Source organism: Nilaparvata lugens, chromosome X (assembly GCF_014356525.2).
Source record: "Nilaparvata lugens isolate BPH chromosome X, ASM1435652v1, whole genome shotgun sequence".
NCBI classification, from domain to species: Eukaryota; Metazoa; Arthropoda; class Insecta; order Hemiptera; family Delphacidae; genus Nilaparvata; species Nilaparvata lugens.
In genome coordinates this window covers 32,820,814-32,845,897 of record NC_052518.1, presented here as the reverse complement: position 1 = coordinate 32,845,897, position 25,084 = coordinate 32,820,814, and the positions used below count along the sequence as shown (strand labels likewise).

Below are 25,084 nucleotides of genomic sequence, written 5' to 3'. Positions count from 1 at the left end.
TTCCATTGAGAGGGTAGTATTTATTTGTAAGAAGAGGCAACATCAAAGTCGCAGTGATATCAATACATTGAATACTAAAAAGGTCTTTCATAATGAACCGGTGGAAGTGTTTTATGAACCAATTTACCTCACACCGGATATCAATCCGTAACCGGTGGAGGCGTTCTATAAACCTCTTCACCTCACACCGGATATCAAATTATGTCACCGAGAATTCATACCATGATTTAGTTAATCTTCATGGCACAACGTGGAATATTAATTACAAAGAACTAAAATGAAGTTTAGGTCTAAAAGAACTAAGAAGTAACTGAAGTTCTTACGTCTTATCCTTACTTCTTTCTTATCTTACTTCTTAGACATGAGGTTCGAAAGACACTCTTGCAGTCTATCCCACCGTTGTGCACCAATGTAAACGGTGGAGAGTTTCTCCTCTCCTGTAAAATTTATTGACATTATACTACTATCAAACATCTATTTGAATCTGTGATTAGTTGGGAGCTTACAGTGGACTCGTTCATCCAAATGCACAGATTCTCAGCAATATTTAATTGTCACCTATTTTAGCAACTAATAACTACGAGCCAGGAACTTCAATGAAAAATACTTTAAGATACTTTAAAAATACTTTCAGGTTTAGACCTGATACACAAAAAAAACTGCAATAACATTCACTCAATTTCACACTATTACAATTAATTGGCTTCTTATTATATAGAATTCATTTATTAGATTGGCTTCTTAACACTAATTCTATTTCCTATTCGAAGAGCAAAGCGAAGTTCTAGTTTATGGTAGTTTTAAATTGTGAATGTTATTCTCGTGGATGTCGATTCTAGAGAGCTATAGTGTATTATCTTGAGTCTTCGACCATGTATAGATGGCCCAATACATCCTATACATTGTCGAAATTCAAATCACCTCACTTATGATTGCCATCTGTCATGGATCAGTAGCCTCTCCACCATAATTTTGTGTATTGCTAAGTATATTGAAGTATTATCGAGTATTATCAAGTGTAGGCTATTAAAGTTTTATAAAGTGTTCTAAATGATAAGATACTGAAGTATTGAAGTAATGATTTTCACAACACATCAAGATCATTATCAAACTTGCTTTACTCGGTTGACCCCTTACCCTCCACCACATTGATTCAGAAAAAAAATTAGCTTCTACACACACTCCCCCCATCTATACAAATTATCGTCAGTCATACTACATCACTAGCTTTTTTGGGACCTCCACATAAGAATTTTATGATTTAGAGAGAACCCAAGAATTTTAAGAACGCATAGACGGGGGAGGGGGATTAGTACCCCACGAAATTTCAATTGGAGTGAAACCTAAGTACCGTATCTCATAGGCCCTATCCAAAACGATTTCAAGTACAAGCTTAGTCAAAAGTATAAACTTCAGTGAATCATCTTGAATGTAAATCGGTATTCAAAAGTCTGTATCCAATACTCTGTATCTTGAAAGTCTTAAAATTTTTCTGTATCTTTAAAAGTCTTACTCTCTCATTTAAAAATTGAAGAAAACTTGGAAAGACAAAGATATCGAAATATTGATATTTTAATCTATTGCAGCAGTCATCATAATATGATTATGAATATGAATTTTAATATTATGTGTAAGCTCTAATTATTAATGTTAATATCCAAAATCTCTCATATAATTATATTTTAATTAATAATTAACTGAAGAGTTTGGAATAACAAAAGAAATGCAATTGCGAATATTTAATTGCAAAATCATCATGGAACTTCGTGGAGCATAACCTTGGATTATTGTCATAATAATAGATTGCAACATGTGTTTCATTTTATATCATTGAAAGTCTTCTTCCCCTTATTTTGAGTGAACATTCCAAATCAATAGAATATCATTTAAAAGGACATTGAAAATACTGATGATGATGTAATCTAAGTCGAAATTATGTTCTATCATGTTAGTCTATAATATCTATAGTATCTATCTATCGATCACAACTCAATGTGAAGCATTGAATCTATTGAAAGGAACAAATTAAAAGATTGAAATTATTGTTATGATAACACGGGTGAACACACCCTCCCCCCCACTGAATTAAGAAACTCTCTCCCCCCCCCCATGTAATATGCATCCCCTGGGCACTCTTGAAAATAATAATCATCCATTGTAGAAGAATGGTGTGAATTTGAATACAGTCGCTTCACATTGATTTGAAAGGTTAGTGTGAGGAATTAAAAAATAAGTTGGTTGAGACCCTCAACTTGACCCTTAATTTGAAATGAAATATGAAACTAATAATTGCTAATGTGATCAATAAACTAATTAATCAATCTCCAAATAGAAATGTTATATTGTTTAAATCTCACCAGATGATATCAAGTAGAAAAATTGAACTCAACTTCCTATGCATTACTGTATCAACTCGAAATAAGTTGATATTTTCCTTAAAAAAATTATTTAGCCTTAAAAATCGATTTGATGAATGGTAAGGTGGGAAGAAATGCCACAGTAATCTATTAATTCATCAAATGAATATTGATTGTTTATAGTTCACTTCTAATAGATAATTCCCCTAGAATAGAAACATAAGAGCTTTTTGAGTTACTACAGTAATGATCTGATGTTGAGCCAAGCTATTGCTAGGGAAGAAATCTTGCTGTAGGAATCCTTAGGGAAATTATAGTTCAGAGTTTCTATTGTTGGTAACATTGATCACGCGGACTCATGTGCATGAGCATTAACTTGTTACTGTGATGGTGTAGAACTGTACAGTGCATGCGCAATGACGTCATTGATGACTTCATTATACTAAGAATATTTTGACCAGTGCGCATGACTACTATTTCTATTTCAGCCTTCTGCGCATGCCCGGTGACGTCAAAATGACGTAGCATACTAAGACTATTTCGTACTAAGAATATTTCGGTTCACCGGCAGTAGAAATATTATTAATGGCTTCTGAAGTCATTATTATTGAAGCATTCATAATTAAAAACTTAACAACTAGAATTGGTGTAGGGAAATATTTATAGGTGTTATTGTAATGCTTCTGGAAATTTCCATTTTACATGTAACAAATAAGATATTTAATTTCAGAAGCAAACTCTGGGGTATTTTCAGTTCTAAGTTTATAAATAAACTATGAAAAGTAAAATAGGTGTTTCAATATGAACACAAATAGAAACAATTATTGTCCACCAGGTAAAATCATACGTACATTATGGTGAACCTATAGTTCTGCATTTAGCTTCAGCTGCTTCTGGATAACCGTGTTTGAAGGTTCTAAAGTACCTACTCTCATCATACATCATGACATCAGATATCAACATGGATAAAAATGATAAATAGGGCGCTCTCTTAAAATAAATGCAGTCGCACAAGCTATCTGTTCGAAATCCATCTTTTTTAACAGGTGGTGAGTTATAGGCTACCTTCCACCCAGCTCACAGCTGTCAAACATGCTGTTCCACAGACTTGTGAAACAATAGGCAGAAAGATGTTAGACATAAGAATCCATTCTCGGAATTATATTGTATTGAAAATTTGCTGGGTCCAAGAATCAACAATGTGAAAACCCAGTGCTATTTCTCCTATTCTCTACTAGCAAAAGAAGGTTGTCTGCCTTCACTGTCAAAGTTTGTCTTCTCAAACAAGTTCTCCTCCTATACCTGCTAGAGCTATATTCATACTGGAGTTCCCTGAAATTCTATTCATTATTGTTAAGTGAAGTGAAACTCCTCCTGATAAAAGTCCCTTCTTTTAGTCCTTTTGCAGTTTTTTCTTGCTTGGGACAGTTCAGTGTTCAGTCTCCAGTATACGTTCGTCGAGCAAGCATTCAGCATAATTTGGCAATTGAGTGAAGTGAGCCCTTATATCTGTAATGATGCTGATATGCTAATGTAAGGTACATAACTCTAAATGCGCGAATTTTGTCTAGGTAGCTTGAATCAAACTTGAAATGGTGCGCGGTAGACGTCCAAAAGTGTGTAATGAGGAGGTATGTGAAATGGTTTCGCTCTTAAAAACAAGAGTTTTTGAAAACGGGAAAATCGTGCCCCCGACAAACAGTGTTTTTATTGAAATGTTGAATAGTTTGAATGCGCGGATGACACTGAAAGCGATCTATCTTTTCATTCGTAACAATAAGTGTGCCCAGTCAATGTACAATGAGTGGGGACTTCAACATGTTCTAGAAGAAGAGGATCAACAGATGAAAGAGACAGATGAAACATCAGAGGCATCTTCTGCCAAAGGTATGTTTAAGAGTTCATTCATTTTTTTATTAGAGGAAATAATCTTCATAATGAAGGAATAATAATAGGAAATCTTCAAACATCTTTATAATCTTCCCACATTTTTTTTTTTCAATAATATACAAACATGCTATTCAAAAAATTGCATTCTACGGTGTAGATTCTCTGGTAATTCATATGTTTGTATTCTTTTTTGGCCCACTTTGTGGTCTTCTTCAAGTTTCTCACACTAAAACAATGATTTCGGAGTGAGGAATTTAAATCTCTATACATCCTTTATCATTTAATTGCTTATAGGCTGTACATAATCAAATAATAAAGAGCTTCAACCTTTAAATCACTCCATAGTCCATCAAATTGCTCCAAATCTTGTTTTACTTTTCTAAGGGGCGATTGCTGAGATCAGGTCTGGCTAACCCCGGCGCAACGTTGGTCTAGCGCAACTTTGGTCTCGTCTAAAAAATCGGTTTGCTGAGATTGAGTTTAGCCGTCGGTCATCTCTTGGTCGAGAGCAACTTTGATCTGCGGGTTTAGCCAGACCGACGCTCAAGTTTAGCCAGACCGAGGCGCAACTGGAGGAATCCATGGGGAATTATTGTCGCAATGTTGGCAACAGCCATCTCGAATGCTACTTTGGCTCTCACACACTGTCTTTGCATATTGCTTTTGCACTCCCTCACTAACACTCACTCACTCTCCCATCATTCGTTTCTTTCTTGTTTTTTCTTCTTCTTCCCTCTCTCTCTCTCTCCTCTCTCTCTCTCTCTCTCTCTCTCTCTCTCTCTCTCTTTAAGATAATTTGTAAAACTGTAATTATTATTGTAACCATGTTACCATAGGCGACAAGCCTAGGAACAATTGAAAAATAATATCTATCTATCTCTCTCTCTCTGGAAGAAGAAAAAATCTATCAATCTCAATCTCTCTCTCTCTTTCCCCCTCTTACTCCCATTTTCTCTCTTTTTCAGTCTCGATCCTTTCTTGACCATCATCATAATGATCATCCATTATTCACTACATCCACTCACAACATCACTTCCACAGCAAGGATCACGCAAACGAAGTGTCGCTCATCACGGTCTGGACTCAACTTAATAGTTCAATTATGCAATGCAGACTATTTCTGCATCCCGTGATGATGCAAGCAAACGCAGCTGCCTCCAATTAGCAACACTCAACCTCACATAGATATCATCATCTCACACTCTCTTACAATTACAACGTATTTAATACAGTTCTCCTTCATTAATGATGTAGGTACAGTTCCATATTATGTTCAAACCAATTATATCCATTTTATCAATACTAATTAGTCGATACTATCGTAGCCCAGATTCGTAGAAGGTAATCGACCACTGATAGAAATTGAGTCAAAGGAATTGGCTTCCAATTTAATATATTTTCAGACATTGTTTTAACCAAAAAACATTCAATATAAGTGTTGAGAGAATGATGATAGAATTATGGCCTACACAGTGAATGGGCTAGTGCGTACTGCCAGAGACAAATAGATAGGTAACTTTCAAACAGTGTCTTTACACTATGGAACTGCGTATAGCGAATACTTCAGAAAGATCTTTTTGAAGTAAGTCAGTTTTGTTTTTACCATCTTTAACAATTGAAAGTTCAATATAAAATGTATTGATAATTGTTCATTCAGTTTCATGCATGAATATGAATAGATCATGTATGTAAATCAGTTCATGTGATTGAAACGTAGTTCCCTTAACCAATGCTCCAGCACCTTTTTTTTAGTATGGTACCCACAAAATGTCCCAGTTATGCTATGATTAAAGAGTAGTTTACTCCGGGGACAGGAGGATATACAAATCTCCAGTAATATCTGGGAACATGGATATATCCCTCCCCCAATATATTTTTTTGCACTTGAGTAAAAATCATGAAAATCATAGGTTTGAAGACTATAACTTTGAAACTATATTTTGAAACAATTGAATGACTGATAAAATTATATTTCCATTCTATTTGTTATATGAACAGAAATATCATAGGCCTATGATATATTATTTTCTATGAAAAATTGAATAATAATAAGCCCACTGAACATAACGGAACTTCATTATTAGGATGTAGATTTTCTAGTAGAAATTACTTGAAATCATACCAAATTGAGGGTATTTTTCTAAAATTTTCCGGGGGAGGCCCCTCGGACCCCCTTCTCATGAGAGGTAAAGAATTCTCTTGTTGTTTGAAGGTATTTTCATTTTCACTCTCTTATGTTATAATATTTTAAAAATCAGTAGAAAAACATTTCAAATATATGACTTTATGGGTAATGAAATTGTTCAGAATTCAAAGACGAACCCCAATTTGACACTGGTTTTTGATAAAATCAAAACAATAGCAAGTTAATAGCTTAATCCCGAACTTAAACCTGCCTCCTAGCAGGTCTAAGTTGGAGTCTAAAATCATCATTTTTGCTCCCGAGATTATCACATTTTAGCCTGATCCCGATCTCAGCAATCCACCGAGATTATCTTTTAAACCCGAGTTGATCTACGCTTGAACTCAGCAATCCACCGAGATTAATTTTTAGCCTAGACTGGAACTCAGCAAACCAATTTTTAGACCGCAGGTTTTTCCCTGCGATAATTGCCGGTTGACCAACTTTTGCGCTCGAGCGTGGTTAATCCCGAACTCAGCAAACCGATTTTTGATCTGCGTCGCAAAAACCGGTTTTTAGCCAAGCGCAAGAGATAATCCCGATCTCAGCAATCGCCCCTAAAGACTTCAAAAGTGTTGTGAAATCTCCATCAAGATTTGATGGAGATTGAAGCGAATTGGTAACATTTCATTGTGCGAGATGGACCAATGGAATGAAAGCCAATCTACCTTCCAATATTTGACAAAACTTTAAAAGTATACTTGACAAGACCTATAAAGTTTGGTGAAATTTCTTTCAATCCTAACAAATTCTGTCCCAAGATTTGAAGCTCTTTTATCATATTGTGTAACAGTTTATTTTATTTATCTATTTCACTGTGTTATTGATTGTGTACATGTGAGGCCAGGCAAACACTTTTTCAACTTTTTTATTGATGTCCGGTTTCTAGGACATTCATTAAATTGTTTAGTAGGTAATGGACTATCAAAGTGAATGCAGCATTAAAGCTGGGCAGGGCAAGAGGGGGATCATGTCGAATTAATATTTCGAAGTGTAATGTTGATTGGGATTCCATATAACTCAGTTGATTTTCATTCGAACGCTCCTGTTAATATCTCATTTTGAAGGTCTGTTAATTCTCTATTAGTCCAGTCAACGGAAGATTATAGAGGGAAAAGTTTGGAACACAATTTTTGACCCCGCAGCTCTTCTAAGGATAGTTAGGGGGTAAACATATCAAAAGTCCTCACATTTGTGAGGACTCACACAATCCTCACCCATACCCACTGTTCTAAGGGGGTGGGGGTAGTTGAAAGTACCATATTTTGGTTTTTGCTTATATCTCAAACAATATGCGTCTTTCGAAAATTTTCCTTGAATACAAAATTAAAGCTTACAAATTAGCCTACAAGTCATATCTGTAACATTTTTCCATATCTGTCATAGTTTTCTAGACATGAGAATCCCACACTCAACACTAAAGCTGCTATAACAATATATATGGAAAGCTTAAAATGGTGAAAAAATTCATCAAATCGGAGGGAATTGAATCTTCCACTACACAACGTTCAGTACCTATTTTTTTGGATGCATTGTTGTTGAGTAATAAGTCCTGAAAGTTCGAAAAGTTGGGAGAAAAGCTTTCTTTCACACTTTTAAAAGTGGATATCTCGGAAAATAAAGGAGCTATCACAAAACTGTACTGAACAAAATTTGTAGGAAATTTATCTAGCTTCATTTTTGTTCTGTTAGTCATGTCGCTGAAATGCATTGTTCCCTAGATAGATGCGTGTAAGCCAGAAATGAAAAGACACAACTTTCAAACCACACTCATCCCTTAAGCACAAGGGGTAGGGATGAAGACTTTTGATATGTTTACCTTCTAAGTAGTCCAAACAATGCTGTTCAAGTCGGATATTGTGTTCCAAACATTCCCTCCAAATTTCTCTGTCAATTGATCTATTGTTATTAAACTGAAGATTTCACACTCAACACTATAACGGCTGCAACAATCGTAGGGAGATGCGTAATATAATGAAATAATAAAATTGAAGAGAATATGATGCTATATGAGCTCATGATTAGCACTGATTTTTTCAATCAATCGTTGAAAAGGGATGAAGAAGGAGAGAGAGATATCTCTCTCTCAAATAGATTTTCCCTTCCCCTTCCCCAGTATAGATGAGGGGGTGGATATCGAGTGAGGGAAAAAATAATTTCCCTTTGAGGGAAAAATTCCCTCTCTCTCTCTCTCTACATCTAATGCTATACTGTCAGATTGAAGTGAATTGAGAAATTCCCTATCACTCTCTCTCTACATCTATTGCTATACTGACAGATTAAAGTGAATTGAGAAATTCCCTATATCTCTCTACATCTATTGCTTAATAATCTATTGCTATACTGTCAGATCAAAGTGAATCCTTATCTCTACAATAATCTAAGTTCTATAATATCCATATCATGCTTGGTTTCCAACTGACAGTCAAGAGTTCAATCAAACTGTTCATCAATATTATGCATGTGTAAAAATTGAGCTCTTTTGCTGTACAAACATCCAAGTCGTTATTGTTAAAGTGTTTTCTCCGACAATATGTAAGTATAATTGGAATGAGCTAGCATATCTAAAAATACTTACATATTCTCAGACCTATTTCACTCTGGGGCGGGCTGTCTTAATACTCAACATCTATAGTTACCATGAAACTGTCTTAAGAATATGCGATTCCCACTCACATTCAATTCCCATGAACGAGAATTAAAACTTCTGATGTTATCCTCATTCAAAACCACTGAATATTCTTTCGGTAACTTAATAGTGTGTTTAAAGTCACCTTCACTATCAATATCGATAATTTTAAGGTGAATTTCCCCATTATCGGCAAATGTTACCTTCATTACTACAAACCAATCAAAAGGATAAAATTCATAACTCCAATCAGCTAGTGGATTTGCTTCTACAGAGAACTCATTGAAACTTCTCCAATCAAAATAGTGAGACATTATGTGAACTTGTCAGCTCGAGTGTTTAGAGTGAAGTGACGCGCGTGCTACGCCCCCTCTTGTTGAATGTTTCCCCAGAGAAATGATGCGTGTGCTACGCCCCCTGTGGGTGAATGTTTCCCCCTTCCCAAATTCTATAGATAAGAGTGTTCGCCTTCATATAACTCCTACATAAAACTGTTACATTCAATCATAGACACATGAAAAAATGTATAGTCTGATTTATCATCTTGAAGTAGCATGTGTTAGCAAGAAAACCGTTAAAGTTCACTGTACTTCAAATTTCTCCCTCATATGCCAAGTATTATCCTTTCACAAGATTTTATGTTTTCGGAGACAATACAAAGCCTTTATATTGGGCTAAACCCAACCTGATTTTCGGAAAGGTTATGTTGCTTAGCTTCTATCCAATTCATATTAAAGCTAACATGTGCATACCCGCTGACGATATCATAAGCTATCTTATGGATGAATAAATTAAGATAATCCATGAATGCAGCCGAACATTGCAGTCTCATAACAGACACCTCTTCCGAATTTTTAATTGCCTCAGCTATTTCATCACGAACGCTTTTCACAGCGACTTCCATCTCGTTTTTCTTAATAAAATCTCCTATATCATATTTAGTTGCATACTTGTCTGCAATTTGATTAATCAGAATAGCAATAGCATCTTTTGTAATGAATTGTTCAATACCATCCATAATATTAGCTTTTATTGCACTTGCCATTTCAGATAATCGTTTTTCAAACTCTTCCTTTGTTAATGAAGAACTAGTCAATTTCTGCAAAATAGATTCTAAATATTGCTTATCAATTGGCGATGGTTGTGTTTCATTTACTTTGGTAAAAATTTCTGTACTAAGCTGTTTTAATTTAGTATTGAGGTAGTTTCTGTCCAAGACCTCCAAATTCTCAATTTTATCTGATATAGCTTTTAATTTCTCATCTAAATAACCTTTATCAACTTTATTGTTGTTAATACTGTCCACCTGGGATGAAAAGCTGTCTGTTAAAGTTTTCACTTCTCCTAGAGCAGATTCTAAAGTTAGAGTTCTCTCTGCAATAGCTTTATTAATATTGGCACTAAAATTTTGTAATAAACTTAGAATATGTTCTCTTTCAATTATGCTCACACTGATATTCTTAGTATTTTCCAAAATGAGTTTGGTTATTTGTGAATCTAAATAAAATTTCACAGCTTCGCTGATTCCTTGCTGATTTATTGATTCAATTATTTTCTGTGTTATCGAGTCAATATCACACGTAAGATTAGCACTACTAGGTGTATCAATCCGACCAAATTGATGCAAAGTCATTGTAACACTAAACAATTAGTTTTGCTTCTTTGAGCTCTTCAATCATAGATGCAATCTCAACATCATGTCCAGTGTTGCCAGAAGCTTTTGAGGAATAGAGTAAATTTAATCTTTCCACTAATTTGTCAAAATTATCAAAGTATTGATAAATTCTATTATGGGAATTATTTTTTGCAAATTTCAATAGACCCCATCCCTTCTTTTTACTAATTTTTCTACTGGGAAATAACTTCTGAATCATTTGCGATTTAATTCCCTGATTATGTTTAACATACCCTCTTTGATCTAAATGTATGCCTGTAAGTGTTAAGATTTTTTTATACTTATCCAGATCTCTCTGATTATAAAGATTCGAATTCGGTCTTGAACTGAATAATAACTCGAGTAAACCATGTGTTATACAAAATCTTTCATTATAAATATCTATATAACTGTTATCGAATATTACTTGCTGATTTCCAATATAATACACATCATCTTTAGAATCATATGAAATTCCATAACTAATTGAATTATTCAATTTTTCCGCATGAAACGTTTTTAGGTATTGTGACAGCACCTCATCGTTTTTACTAGAACCAAGTAAACTCTTTTCAAATTTAGTTGAGCTTAAAAGATTCTCTGTTGAACTCCCATAGCTTTTATCATAACTCGACTCCCCCTCCTCATCATCATCAATCTCCATACTCTCTTCTTCCTCTTTTACTTCTTCCTTTTTTGGTTTTACACCATGATTAGAGTGGAAACTAGATTTGTTTTTTCCCAGTTCAATTATGGGCTCTATCAACAGTGAGAGGGTTTTCCTATTGTATTCCTCAGATTGTTTTTCAAAATTAAGTAAGCTTTTATGCTTGTCACTGATTACTTTTCTCAATTTCTTAATCTTATTGATTAAACCAATGTTCTTTCTATTCAGTTTTCTGCTGCGTGTTTTAGACAACATGACTGTACAAAGAATTTATCTCTACTGAACGGTAAGAAACGTATCAAACGAATCTCGGTACTTACCGCTATTAATTCCGCAATCGGTCATAATAGTTACAAAATCATGAGGTCTACAATTCCAAACTTTATGGCAAAGTTTACTGAAATCTTTATAAGAAATATCTCCTCCAACATGATCTCTGTGAATTAATTTGAGACTCAATAAATCAATCTTGAAGATTATAATCATATTTGCATTGTCCCTAGTGAAATGTTTCTGCATAGCTCCATAACTCTGAATTAAATATGCTGTGTCAATATTACGATGTCGGCCCATAGTAAATTATTCTCTTATTTGAGGTACATGATTAAGTTGTAAATCGTCAAATATAACTAAAGAATATTCTGATATTTTGTTTGGATGTGGTATAGATTCAGAATTATTGTTTATATGAAATTCAATATCCTTCATGTTGGAAAAAAAGTTTTTTAAAAAAATATATTTATCTTGATACTCACTCTTAGTATGCAAGTATATAGTTTTAAATCTCAACCCATTCTTTGAAAAAATTAAATTAAATAGCAAATTGGTCTTACCACAGCCTGAAGAGCCTATTATAAGGATCCTTGAATTATGAGGTAACAACTTACCATTTTTACACCATGTTGGGATTTCTTTCTGTCTTATAATATTGTCAAAATTCACTATCGGGATATTACTCATGTTAGACACGTGTACAGCATGTGATCTGATAGGAACTAATCATTTTTTGTAAGTTATCAAAGGGGGGTGTGTCACTCACCACATGGCTCTCTGAGTGTGTATGGCTTATCACATCGGAATGTGGTCAACACGTGCTCGCTGTCACTCTCCCCTTTCGCAGTAATGCACTAGCAAACTGATAGAAGTTTCTCACTTCAATATATCGTTCCCTCTCTCTCCCACACCCTCTTTACGAGAATGCATATGGTGTGCTTCTCCTTATCTATGGCTTAGCAAAAGATTTTCTAAAGCAAATTATGAAAATGAAACTACAGATTGAAATGAAACTGAGAAGCATTTTTTGATAAAGACATATTATATTTACACCAAATCTTCGTGACATTTACAGTGAATGCAATGTATTACAATATGATATTACAATAGATTATTTTTCATCTAATAGTTGACTTCTACTAATAAAACTAGGTGTTGAAAATCCAATCCACTTAACAAGCAATCCTTTTTTGTCATGCTTTAAATTTTTTCAATCAAATATACTTGTCTCTCCGATTCATTTAATTGTGTTTTTTTAATTTCTTCTCCATAAAACCTACCACTAATTACTTCTCCGTTTAGATCTCGCAAGCTGTACGTTACAGGTTGAGATGGGAATATAGAATGAATCACAAAATACTCTGTGCTCCAATTTATGTTATAAGATCTATCGAAAAAAACCCTTTTCTTTGAGATTTGTACAACATCTCCAAGCTTAAATTTTGGTTTTGAATTTTTCAATTTATATTGTCTATTGAATGCAGAATTCAAAGACATTAAAACACGATTACGATCTTTTTTCCTCACATCTTTAGGTTTCATTCTAATTGAAATGTGCATTGTTGCATTATAATCACGAACCAAACTGTCTAGCTGCGTTATCCAGTTTTTGGTTCCACATTCAGTTAAATATCTATAAATATTCGCTTTAATTGTCCTATTAAACCTTTCAACTATGGAAGCTTTCTTATCACTAAAAACATGGTAATGTTTAATACTGTATCTATCTAATAACGCTTTAACTTTTGAATTAAAGAATTCTGTTCCCTGATCTGATTGAAACAACTTAACTCCTTTTTTTTTAGAAATAATTGGTTCGAGTGCATCAAATACAGATTGACTTGACTTGTCTTTTAATGGTACACAATATGCGAATTTTGAAAAACAATTAATAGCAACTAAGATATACCTATAACCTTTATTAAAACGTGATAAACTGCTCATCTCAATGAGATCAGCTTGAAGCAAGTCTTTTTCACTTTTCAACTTATATTTGCAAGTGGGATAGTTGACACGTGGCACGCTATGAAGTTCTAACGCTATCTTAGATCTAATAATATTCATATTTACAACAGGAAATCAAAATTAGTGGTGTTGGATGATCGTCATGGGACATACTGAGCAATCAGTTAGAGCGTTGTTGGCACTCTATAATGTCCAAAAGGCAAAGTGTCCACACTGTTCTCTGCAATGTATCTCTTGTTGTCATAAGGACTCAAGCAGATTTTTGCACATTCAATCTGATACATGGTGTGATTATAGGATCTCATCATATTGAATTTTTCAATGTGTTCACAATGTTCAATCAATGATTTCTTGTATAAATTAAAATTAAGTTTTCTACATTTCACTCAGGTCTGTACAGCCTTTGCTACACATTTATTTACAGGTTCTTCATTCTCATTACATACTAAATATGAGTAAAGTTTAGATCGAAGCCCGATAAATTGATGGACGGGTTTTGAGGCTGTCTCATCCTTGAACTTTCCTACAACTTTATTTCTCTCCATGGAAAAGCAGGTTGGTAAGGAGGGTAGTTACTAGTGTCGAAAAGGTTCAAATTTTCTTTAATCATCTGATACACTTCCTTCACTTTTACATTTAGAAGAAAACTATTGCTATCGGTCATACAGAGTTCTAGGCCATCCCACGGTATAATTTTTTGTAATTTACAATAGAAAAAAATCATACATATGGAATTTACTTAACTCCAGTACGTAAAACCCGGAATAGATAGGCTTGTCCATTTTTAGTTCCAACTTACAAGAGAAAACTGCGATCACGTTTGGACTAATTATTTGCCAGCGTTTGCATAACGGATTTGAAATGTACTTATCTAATTGTTTTTTGTCTGTGATAATTTCAACATTGATATGCTTGCAAACTGATTGAATAGTCTTACCAAAGATAAGATTGCAACAGGCCATAAAGAATGATACTTCAAATTTATTTTCCACGGTCTGTCTATTGCGGATATTGAAGTCGATGTAGCTTTTCAGCCAGGGAGATTGGGAAAAGCTAATTACGCGATGTACTTTCATTAATTGCAAACCGAGCTGAAGGTAGAGTTTTAAATTGAGGTAGTGGACAATGTACTTTTCACGGTCAAAAAGTGTGTTCATGAGCTTTTTGGTTCCGGTTTGACCATTCTCATTTGTTTGATAGTTTGACAGCAATTCGTGTGGAGGTTTTTGGTGGAGAGACGCAAGTGGGAAGCTGGCATGCTTATCATGTAACTCTTTCGGATACTTGAGATCACATTCTATTACATATCCAGTTTCTGAATTGCTGTCCAAATTCGCGAAATCAAGCTTGGAAATTTCTTCCTCTGTGAGGAATTTGAAATTTCCAACAGGTAAGTTTCGACTCATGGCTTCCGAGTATAAACTGTTTGCATCAATATAAAGGAGATAATTACTCGGTTTTGAGGGGTTGTATGTCTCAGGTAGATGCTTGTTATTCGCCTCACAATAACGTTTACCGATAAATGACACCCCACCCCTCATCACTGCCTCAAACATGAGATGCATGTCAGGATGTGTGATCAACTCTAGTTCAACTTTAGTGTACTTCAACATACAATTCCAGGTAAACTGCGCGAGGGAAACAAAATGAGTGACATCAAGGCTGTATGAGCTAAAAAGCATAGACCTCATAGATTCAAAAACTTCCGCTAATAGCAACACATCCAAACATAAATAGAAATCGTGAACTTCACTGAGCGATTTCAGTTTGAATGTCAAGAACACTCTTTGCACATGCTCATATTCTTTGCGAGACAGAGGTGTATCAGTTAAATCATTATGAAAACATTCGATGAGAGGAAGTGATGTTTCCACGAATTTTTCGGGACAACTCATGTATGAGTAAGGATATATTCCTTTTTTCAACAAGAGATGTCTGTGTTCGCGTGGTGGGTCATGAAACACTGAAAATAAATGTTAGAACTTCTTTTCCATGTCTGTACTTTCTACCAAATTATGCACCAATACTTCCAAGGATTCGTTCATAAACTTGTAGGAATCTAAAAATTTAATTTTGCCTACTGAAAGTGTCAAAAATCTCTCTGATGTATTTGCGATGCAGGAAATTTCTTTTTTGCATTACCGAGCGCTTTCAGAATGAAATGTGAATCAAACCCGGAGAAATTGTGAAAATAACACGAAATGTACTCCGGAGTACAAGCTGATAAATTACAAGAAACATGGGCTGCACATAGGTAATTTCCGGTTTCATGCGTGTGGTGATGACATTTAATATTGGTGTCTAAGAATGGTTCGGGGCAAAGCCCACAGTTTACCGAATTTTGAAATTCAGGCTCTTGACTTTCGGATAAATGTTGCAACGGAATTTCACGTTTCATATCCTCATACAGAATGTCACCGAGATCTGTAATTTCCTGAAGAAATTTCTCCATGATTTTCTCATCTAAACTACTCAATCTATGGAGTAGAGGTCCGTAAGCGATTTCCCCGTTCACATCGATAACAACAAAACAATACCCGCAGGGAATATGTCACACTGTTTTCTTTGTATAGCTATGAGTAATTTCATTGGAATTTGATTCATCATCATCATTATTATCGATATTAACAATGTAAGTTTCTAAATCCGCGTAAATGATATACTTTTTCTTTAACGTTGCACCTAGTTTCTTAAATTTGATTGTGTCTCCGCGTTTAGGATATGAAACACGCTGTGATTCAAACTTGGAACAAAGCTGTTCATGTTTCATCAAATTTGCTTTACCATCATAATTTTTAAATTTGGTCGATGTAAATCTATGAAAACAGAAATAACAAATGTGTACTTGACCGTTGTGTTTTGAAAGGTGAGAGAGAAGACGCGATAATCCGTTTTTCCTTTTCTCTGTATTAATTAAACAAAAATGTGTTTTTCCTGCATTGGCTTTCAGCATTAAAAGGTTAATCTGGTGCTTACGAGTGCGGAAAATGCTTGTGCGGTAGGGGAGAAACTTTTTGTTGTCATAAGCGATGACATGAATTGCAATATCCGGATTCAGTATTTCAAATTTCTTAATATCGCATGTCGTCACCGGAAAATTTACACCTCGCGTATTAAGTGTGTGAGCAAACTTGCTCAAATACATCACAGTCAAGCGTGAGTTCGTTGGTTTCTGATGGAAATATGCAAGGACTGACCATAAAAAACATTTTTTGTCAGACAGATTTTTGACATTTATAATACATTTTTTTTTTAAGAAACTGGGGTGTTTGAATGAAACTGAATATGAATATTGGATTAAATTTAATCACGTTCACATCCAGTGAGTCAATTTTCTTCAACACCCAACCGCTGCCATGTCGAACAAAGTTCTCAAAAGATGACAGGATTTTTCTTATAGCCAACATGAAATGATCATTAAAATCTTCATAATACTCAAGCACGTTTAGCGCTATGTTGGAGTAACTATGAAGATTGATGAGAGATGAGACAGACTCGCTAACCCCATCATCCATCACCACTAATTTATACAATAAAACATTTAAGACAATGAACCATTTTACATTGCCATCATGCCGTGCCGCGTGCTCTCTAATTATGTTGAAATTCTCGATTACGATTTCCTCGGGATCCTCAATGTTAATACGATGGCAGACCGCGCTGGAATTCACGCCATGTAGTCTTTGTTCCCTCGGCATGATGATGATGATGTTAGATTCTGAAAAACGAAAGGATAACGATCAGAATGATAGAGAATTAGAGTGATAGAGCACAACTGCATGTTTTTAAATCAGTTGTGAATTAGCATTGGTAGAAGAACGCTGTGTGAAAATGTTATCTCAACAACAGATAATCATTATCATGCATGAAAGATTAAGATTATTAACTTTTGATAAAAGATGGACGAAATCTTCTCACCATTTGTTGGCAGAAAACATGGCAAAAGAGGGATTTATATTCACATATGTACCAGACATTGTGCGCTGTGTAGTTTGTTCAATTTATTTAAGAAAATGGGAAGAAAGTGACAAACCAGCAATAGAACATGCAAGGTACAGTCTGAACTGTGCATTGAGAAGGAAAGATAATAAACCAATTGAAGAGGAGAATTTCGATAATAATATTCTACGTCAATATGAAGAAAGATATTCAACTTTTAATTGTGTAGAAGATTCATTTGTTCAAGGAGAGTATTTTGAAAATCATCATTATCATCTACATTGTGACTATTGTAAATCATTATCTGATAAAGCAGACTATTTTGCAAGAAATGGTTATTTCTTACATAAAAATCACTATCTGCAATGTGTCTATTGCAAATATATTATCGAAAATCCATTTGAAAAAGTAATACATTTACCGTTTTGTTTATATGAAGAGTGTGAGAAAGAAGGGGGAGGAGAAGATTACCCAGATAAAGCATATCGTAAAGATGAGCTAAAATCACATGCATGCAGTATGCTGTAGAAGGTTTTTTGTCCTCCGAGGACAAAAAACCTCCCCTCCGAGGACAAAAATCCTCCCTCCGAGGACAAAAATCCTCCCTCCGAGGACAAAAATTGTCCTCCAATGACAATAATTTGTCATCAGAGGACAATTTTCCTCTCCTCCGACTCCCCTCAGATGATAAAATCAAAGTAAAAATGTACTTACATGTGTTGGTTGATGCATGAATGACAGGTATCTCCTCGGCTATAGATGTGCAGGTATAGATGGCTATCTGGCTATGCTTCCTTTTCGGATTGTGTGCTAACCTCTCAGGTATGTTGCCTTGACAAGAGCTCAACTGCTTATGACGTCGGAAGCCAAGTTGTGAGGTGAGCACTCCAATGCTGTGAAAACAATGAAATATTTAATAACTGATAATATTAGAAATCAATAAGCATCATGAGAGGCAGGATGCTATTTAAAAATATAGAATGTTTGAGTGATTGTAACGGTTTTTTATAATAGGAGAGAATACTTACAAAACTGAATGATGTTGATAACGATGTGGGAGGATATAGCAGCAGGTGCTGCTCTGTGCCTAGTCCTAGGGGAGAATTTCTTTCGTCTTGTAGCACATGTGGCTCTCACTCGCATGAGTCTGGAGCAGAGAGAGAAATGCATAGTATATAAACAGATGTAATGCGAGCAAAATTATCATTTACATCAGAGTCAGATTCGAGTGTGCTCTACTTCACTATCATATGAGATGAGTTCGTCATCATCATCAACCTCGTCTTCATTCATCCTCCCAGATAGCCCACCACCACATGAGTGTATCCTCAACTACTGGCAACAGAAAGCTGCCCTCGCTGCCGAGGCATCCACTGCTGCACCTGCTCCTTCTCCACTCACTGTGGAACCACCATCGCCAGGGGAGATCGTGATGGGTGACAGTCCAGTTCAACACTTGGCTCCACCTGCTACCTGGGCACAGCGACGTGTGGTGCCAACAACTCTGACCAACAACAACATGAAGCAGAAGCAGGGGAAGAGGAGGTTGGTGTATGATGAGCCTGAGGTTAGCGAGGATGAGGACGAGACAATCTTCTCACAAACATAGGTTAGTTCCAACAAATATTATTGAATTGAATTGAATTGAATTGAATTTATTGCCAAAAATCACATACAAATATTTGTACAATACAATCACTAAAGTATGCAATATACAATCACCTAAAAATATACATTTATTGTAACTTGCACAACAATAATTATCAATGTAATCAATGTAATATTCAGCACTGCCAACATAAGAGTCCTTGTGTGTTGGCAGTGAGTTGCGGTTAAATTATTCTGCTTCAATTCAGGTCAAGTAAGAAGCGATATAAAAATTAAAATAAAAAGAGCTAAAGAAAGTATTACAGCAATATACAAAAGTCTCAAAGGCTCAGAAAAAAAAAATAAAAACTTAAGAATAGTACATACTATATGACAAAGTAGAATCCAATTAACCACTGTGACTTCTTGAGGCCATCATGAAGTGAATATTTCACACAGGGAATACATAAAAATATACGATAAAAAAAAGATGATGAGGGAACATTTACAATACCGTGTTCGAGAACGTGAAAATGAAAAAACCATTGCTCAATGTTTTTAGTAACAATGCTTGTTGGATACAATATTATACTTTATACAACTAGTTTGAAGAATATGTTATGCTCAATCCAATAATCTATGCTTTTGCTTAAATTACGTGTCATTTGTTTATCTATAAAATCGTTTGGAATTTTATTTATAATGTAGCTGCAATAATAGGTAAATTGATGCCTGCATATGGTTAGCTTAATGAGTTCTGTGTTGAATCTATTGTTAGGACGTGTATTATGGGGTGTTATGTGTGCAGGAAAATTAGATTTATTCTTATTGATATGGAGTATTATATTTTTCATATAATTCTGTCTTATTGTAGGGACCTTAAATTCAAGAAAAATGTCCCTACTAGGATAGAGTCGAGGTCTTCCTAATGCTGCTCTTATAATATGTTTTTGTAAGATAAATAATTTCTTCAGATGTGTATCATAAGCAGCTCCCCATACTTCATTAATATATTGAAATAATGAGTGAGCGTATGCAAAGTAAATTTTCCGTATAATGACTATGTTTTTTATTTTATTTATTTTGTAAAAAATGTAAATGAGGTATTTCAACTTTGAGCACAAATAATCTATGTGTTTGTTCCATTTTAAATGTTGATCCAATAATATACCAAGATATTTAATCGTGTGAACCCTTTCTAATGTTTTTTGTGCTTCTGTATTATCTGTAGAGTTTTCATTGTTATTATTTGTTGTCCCTATTTTAAGATTTAAATCTGTTGCTGGTTGTCCAGTTATATTGGGTGAAAAGGTGATATACTTAGTTTTGTCAGCGTTTAAAGTCAGGATATGTTCTTGAAGCCATTTTCTAATAATTATTAGGTTTCTATTGGCTATATTGAAAGTTTCTACCCAGCTTTTGCCACTGAAGATCAATACAGTGTCATCTGCAAAAGACAGAGTGGTGCAATCTTGGAGGTTTAGTTTGAGTAGGTCATTCACATATAACAAAAAGAGAACTGGTGAAAGCACAGAACCTTGAGGCAAGCCGAAACCTGACGTATATTTAATATCAGTTTGACCCTGAAGATGTAGGTATTGTTTCCTTTCAGTCAAATATGAAGAAAATAAATCATTTGCTGCACCTCTAATTCCAGCCCTATCTAATTTGTTTAATAATATATTGTGAGGTATCGTATCAAAAGCTTTTGATAGATCCATGAACACTGCAAGAGTTTTTCTATTGCTATTAAAATTGTCAAAAATTATTTTGTTCAAGTGGATGACTGCATCTTTAGTAGACTTATTTTTTGAAAACCAAATTGCTTTTCATTTATTATATTTTCTTTCTCTAAAAAACTCATAATTCTGTTTTTTATTATTTTTTCTAATATTTTGGAAAGGTTACTTATCAAGCTTATCGGTCTATAATTTTCTGGTTTTTTTAAATCTCCGGTTTTAGGTATTGGGATGATTCTGGCTTCTCTGAACTTTTTTGGGAAATATCCTTTATTTAAACATTTGTTGAATATATGTTCTAAGGGTCCAGTTATGTGGTGAGAAATTTTTTTTATGAAAGGTCCTGTGAAGTTATCTGGTCCTGGTGTAGATTTTTTTTTCAACTGATTTATAATTGACATTATTTCGTTTGAGTTTGTGGGGTTGAGAAAGATACTGTGCTGACATGAATTTGATAGCGATCGAGGAACTGGGATATCACTTACATTTCCTGATATTTTTCTGGCAAATGATACACCCACGTTAGCAAAGTAATTGTTGAGTATATCTGCATCTAGGCTTATTTCTTTTGTGTTTTTCTTTATTTCCAGCAGCTCGTTAATGTATTCCCAAGTTTTCTTGGCGTTATTCCTATGTTCATCGAACTTCTCATTAAAATAATCTATTTTTGCCCTTTTTATTAAATTATTTAAAGTATTCCGGTAGTTTTTGTAGCGGGTTTGCAATTCAATATTGTTTGGCTGTCGTGAGAGCTTCCTGTGTAATTTGTCTCTTTCTCGGATTGCATTGACTAGACTGGGTGTTATCCATTTTTTTACTGGTTTGTTTTTTTTTACTTAATCTGATTGTTTTTGTTCTTTTATTTGTGAGTTGTGTCAATTTTTCTATGAAATTGCTAACCATTGCATCGATATTGTCGGTGTTGTAAATATCAGCCCAGTTTTCAACCTGTAAGTCAGCTATTAATCCGTCAAAGTCAGTTACAGTTTTGGTCCATAATTCCCCTGCTACCGCGTTATTTTTCAAGGCTTCACTCAAGTGCAGTGAAACACTGTAATGGTCTGTAATGTTAGTTTTAATAATCACGCCATGCTGCAGGTCTCTAATGTTTCCCCCCTCCTTGAAAAATATGTGGTCTATGCAGGTACCATTTCCATTCACTATCCTTGTCGGCTTGTTAATGTAGGATTTAAATCCGTTGATATGCAGAGTACTCAAGTACTCATTTGTTAAACTATTGTTTTCTAAAATATTAAGATTTATATCGCCCATTAAAATTACATTGGTAGTATCCTTCATTCTGTTCAAACAAGCGTCTAGACTTGAAATGAAATTATTAATGTTGGTAGCTGGAGAGCGATAAATTAAAATTATTGTGTATTTGATGTTATCAATTGAACAAACTATACAGATTGAATTCGATTCTTCGATATCCAAATCAATTATTTCAAAATGAAAATTTTTATCAACAAATAAACATATCCCATCACACTTTGAATGTTTACTTTTATTCTGTACAACATTATATCCTTCAAGACCGTAAGTGAAATGAGCATCATCCATAATCCACGTTTCTGATAAGGCAATAATATGAAATTTGAAGTTTATATTTCCTAAATAATGAACCAGTTCTTCAAAGTTTTTATTCAGGCTTCTTATATTAGTATGAAAAAAATTCAATAAGTTTTTATTGCTTATGTTATGTGGTTCGAAAGAGAATAAATCATCTATTTCACTTGTATCATGATAGCCTATGAGATCATCATCACATTCAAGAACTGACATATATTTTTCTATAAGAGTATAATACTATTCTGTAAAATTTATAATAATATTAATTGTAATGAAAAAGAAAAAAAACAAAGAAAGTAAGTTAATAAGGAAGAAGATAAAAAAATATGTTAAACCGAGCGGGTAAAGTTATTTACCAATCTTGCGACTTCGCGCCGCGCCTCTTTTAAACAAGAAAATGGTCTTTCCAACCCATAGAAGGATCCAGAAAACTCAAATTAAAAAAATTTGTGAGAATTATTTAAACAAAAGAAGCAGTTTTTGCTAAACCAAATAACAAGAAATGGGTTCAGAGTTGCATAAATAAGCAAGTTGAGTAGAAATGGAGTTTGGAATAAAACAAGCTGACACCGAGATCGTAATAGCAAAAACCATTGAATAAACTGTTTCAATCGCCCCCCACAATCATTCTATAATGCATGCACTCACAGCACTGAATCACTCTGAAGATAATTCCACGGTTTGGCACGCAGCTAGAAAAATACCACAGACAATATCAGATCGCTATTTCGGCCTCCACCGCTATCTGAATTGTCACAACCAATAATTGCACCTAACACCGATATCTGATTGCGATAACTGAATTTGTACAAACGCAATCTTATCATAATAATTACAGGAGGCAGTATAACAGATTGGATACTAGTGTAGGCTACAGCTTAGTCATTCTTAACTTCACTGAGAGCGAAAGAAAGAGATAACAATAAATGATAATGAAACGAAAAAGAAGAATTTATTGATAAGTTGTTATTGTAATTGCAGGGCAAAAGGCATCTCTGAACTGCACTGTGAAAACGTTTTAGCTATAAGCCGTCGGATATTGCAGAAGTCACAATAATAATAATAGTAATGCCCAGCTTATCAGAGTAATTCATTCACATACATTTGCCTGGCAATCATTAGATTAAAGAGTTTTCAATTTTAATATCAATATGTTTCTTTACACAGAGTTTCATGCACGAGTACATGATTTATATAATGTAAATTTCATGTGCATATCTATATAGATTCATATGTAAGCATAATATAGCCTTATTAATACTTAAGTATATACATCAATCACCAAGATAAGCCATTTAACAACCAAAGTGAATCTGCTGTGCTTATTTCATTCCATCTCAAAAAATCTTTTACTATTTCACATGGAGCAAATTTATTTCTTCCAACAACGGATAAATAACACTTTAAAACATACGGAATCGTAGTCTATCATCAATTTAAACCATAGCAGCAATAAAAGCTTCCAGATCCTTATCACTGTTAATCATTGACACTTTTCCCTTATCCACTGGTCTTACTTTTATGTTTCCTGCTCTATCCACCCACACATATTTAAAATCCTTCTCTTTTTGGAGCTTCTTTAGTTGCGATAGAATCTTTCTACGTACCAGAGTAAGTGACAAATTGATGAACACTGGGCGATCCTCTGCTTGAAAACTGACGTCGCGAGTGGAAAGTCTCCTCACGTGTTTCTTCTTATCTAGTACCTTGTGCGCGTCATCTCGTCGTACGAATTTGACGATGATCCCGGGGGAGTGTTGGTTTGCCCCCTTGGGCAGGCGGTGGCAGCTGTCTATCGCCTCCGGACCCAGGTCAACTCCGACTGCTTTACACGTGGCTAGCACAACGTCTCTAGTATTTTCCCCATGCACAGTAGGAACCCCGTGTATCTCGAGCATGTTTCTACGGCCATACTGTTCGAGTGAATCCACCCTATCGTTAAGCACCTCTACACTTGTTTTTAGTTTAGTGTTTTCAGTTTTTAAGTGCAATATTATATCCTGCTGGGCCTTTATTATACCCTCCAGCCTAATCAATGTGTCAGAATTTGCACTGATCTTATTCAAACAAGTTTCAAGCGAAAGTTCTAATCTTGCCTGACCCTCACCAAATTTTTTTTCAAGGTCGGACATAGTTGTCCTGAAGCAATCCGCTGATACATTGGACAGAGTACTAGCGTTACCTGGCGATGATTTCACCGGCGTTGCAACTGTGTTATCATTTCGTTGACTGCATAACTTAGCCTCACATTTATTGCACGACCAAGAATTCGACATCAGGATCTCTAATTCTGCATCAGTCATTTTTTTGCCACCAATACACTGTCCATGGAACATGGACTTACAAATAGAACAGACTAATTTGTCCCTCGCCTGTCGATTTATTGAGAATTTGCAGGTTTCACAGACACTCATTTTTCACTTTAATACGAGCTCGAAAGTGATGGAAAAATTAAAATTAATCCTGAACTGAACGTTTAGGAAACGGAAAGTAGTCAATATTAAACAAGAGGCACGGCGCAAGAACGAACAAACTATTTCATAGGAGATAAGAGAGCACCTGAACTTGGCGTCTGCTCACGGCAAAATCTAATCGACAACTGACAATATTAACTTGTATGTGTACAGATT

The 25,084-nt window shown here is 34.8% G+C and overlaps 1 protein-coding gene across 4 annotated transcripts in view; it reads left to right on the top strand.

The window, feature by feature from the left end:
• LOC111058631 overlaps nt 1-25,084 on the top strand; it is a 98,887-nt gene that overhangs the window by 40,801 nt on the left and 33,002 nt on the right. Inside the window, exon 1 of one of the 4 annotated variants that reach the window (XM_039443176.1) lies at nt 17,952-19,165. The exons of the other annotated variants lie outside the window; for them this stretch is intronic. Within the exon in view, the coding sequence (XP_039299110.1) occupies nt 18,812-19,165 (354 nt within the window). The 5' untranslated portion in view covers nt 17,952-18,811. Of the gene's footprint in view, nt 1-17,951; nt 19,166-25,084 lie in introns of those variants that run through there. 4 annotated transcript variants of the gene reach the window in all.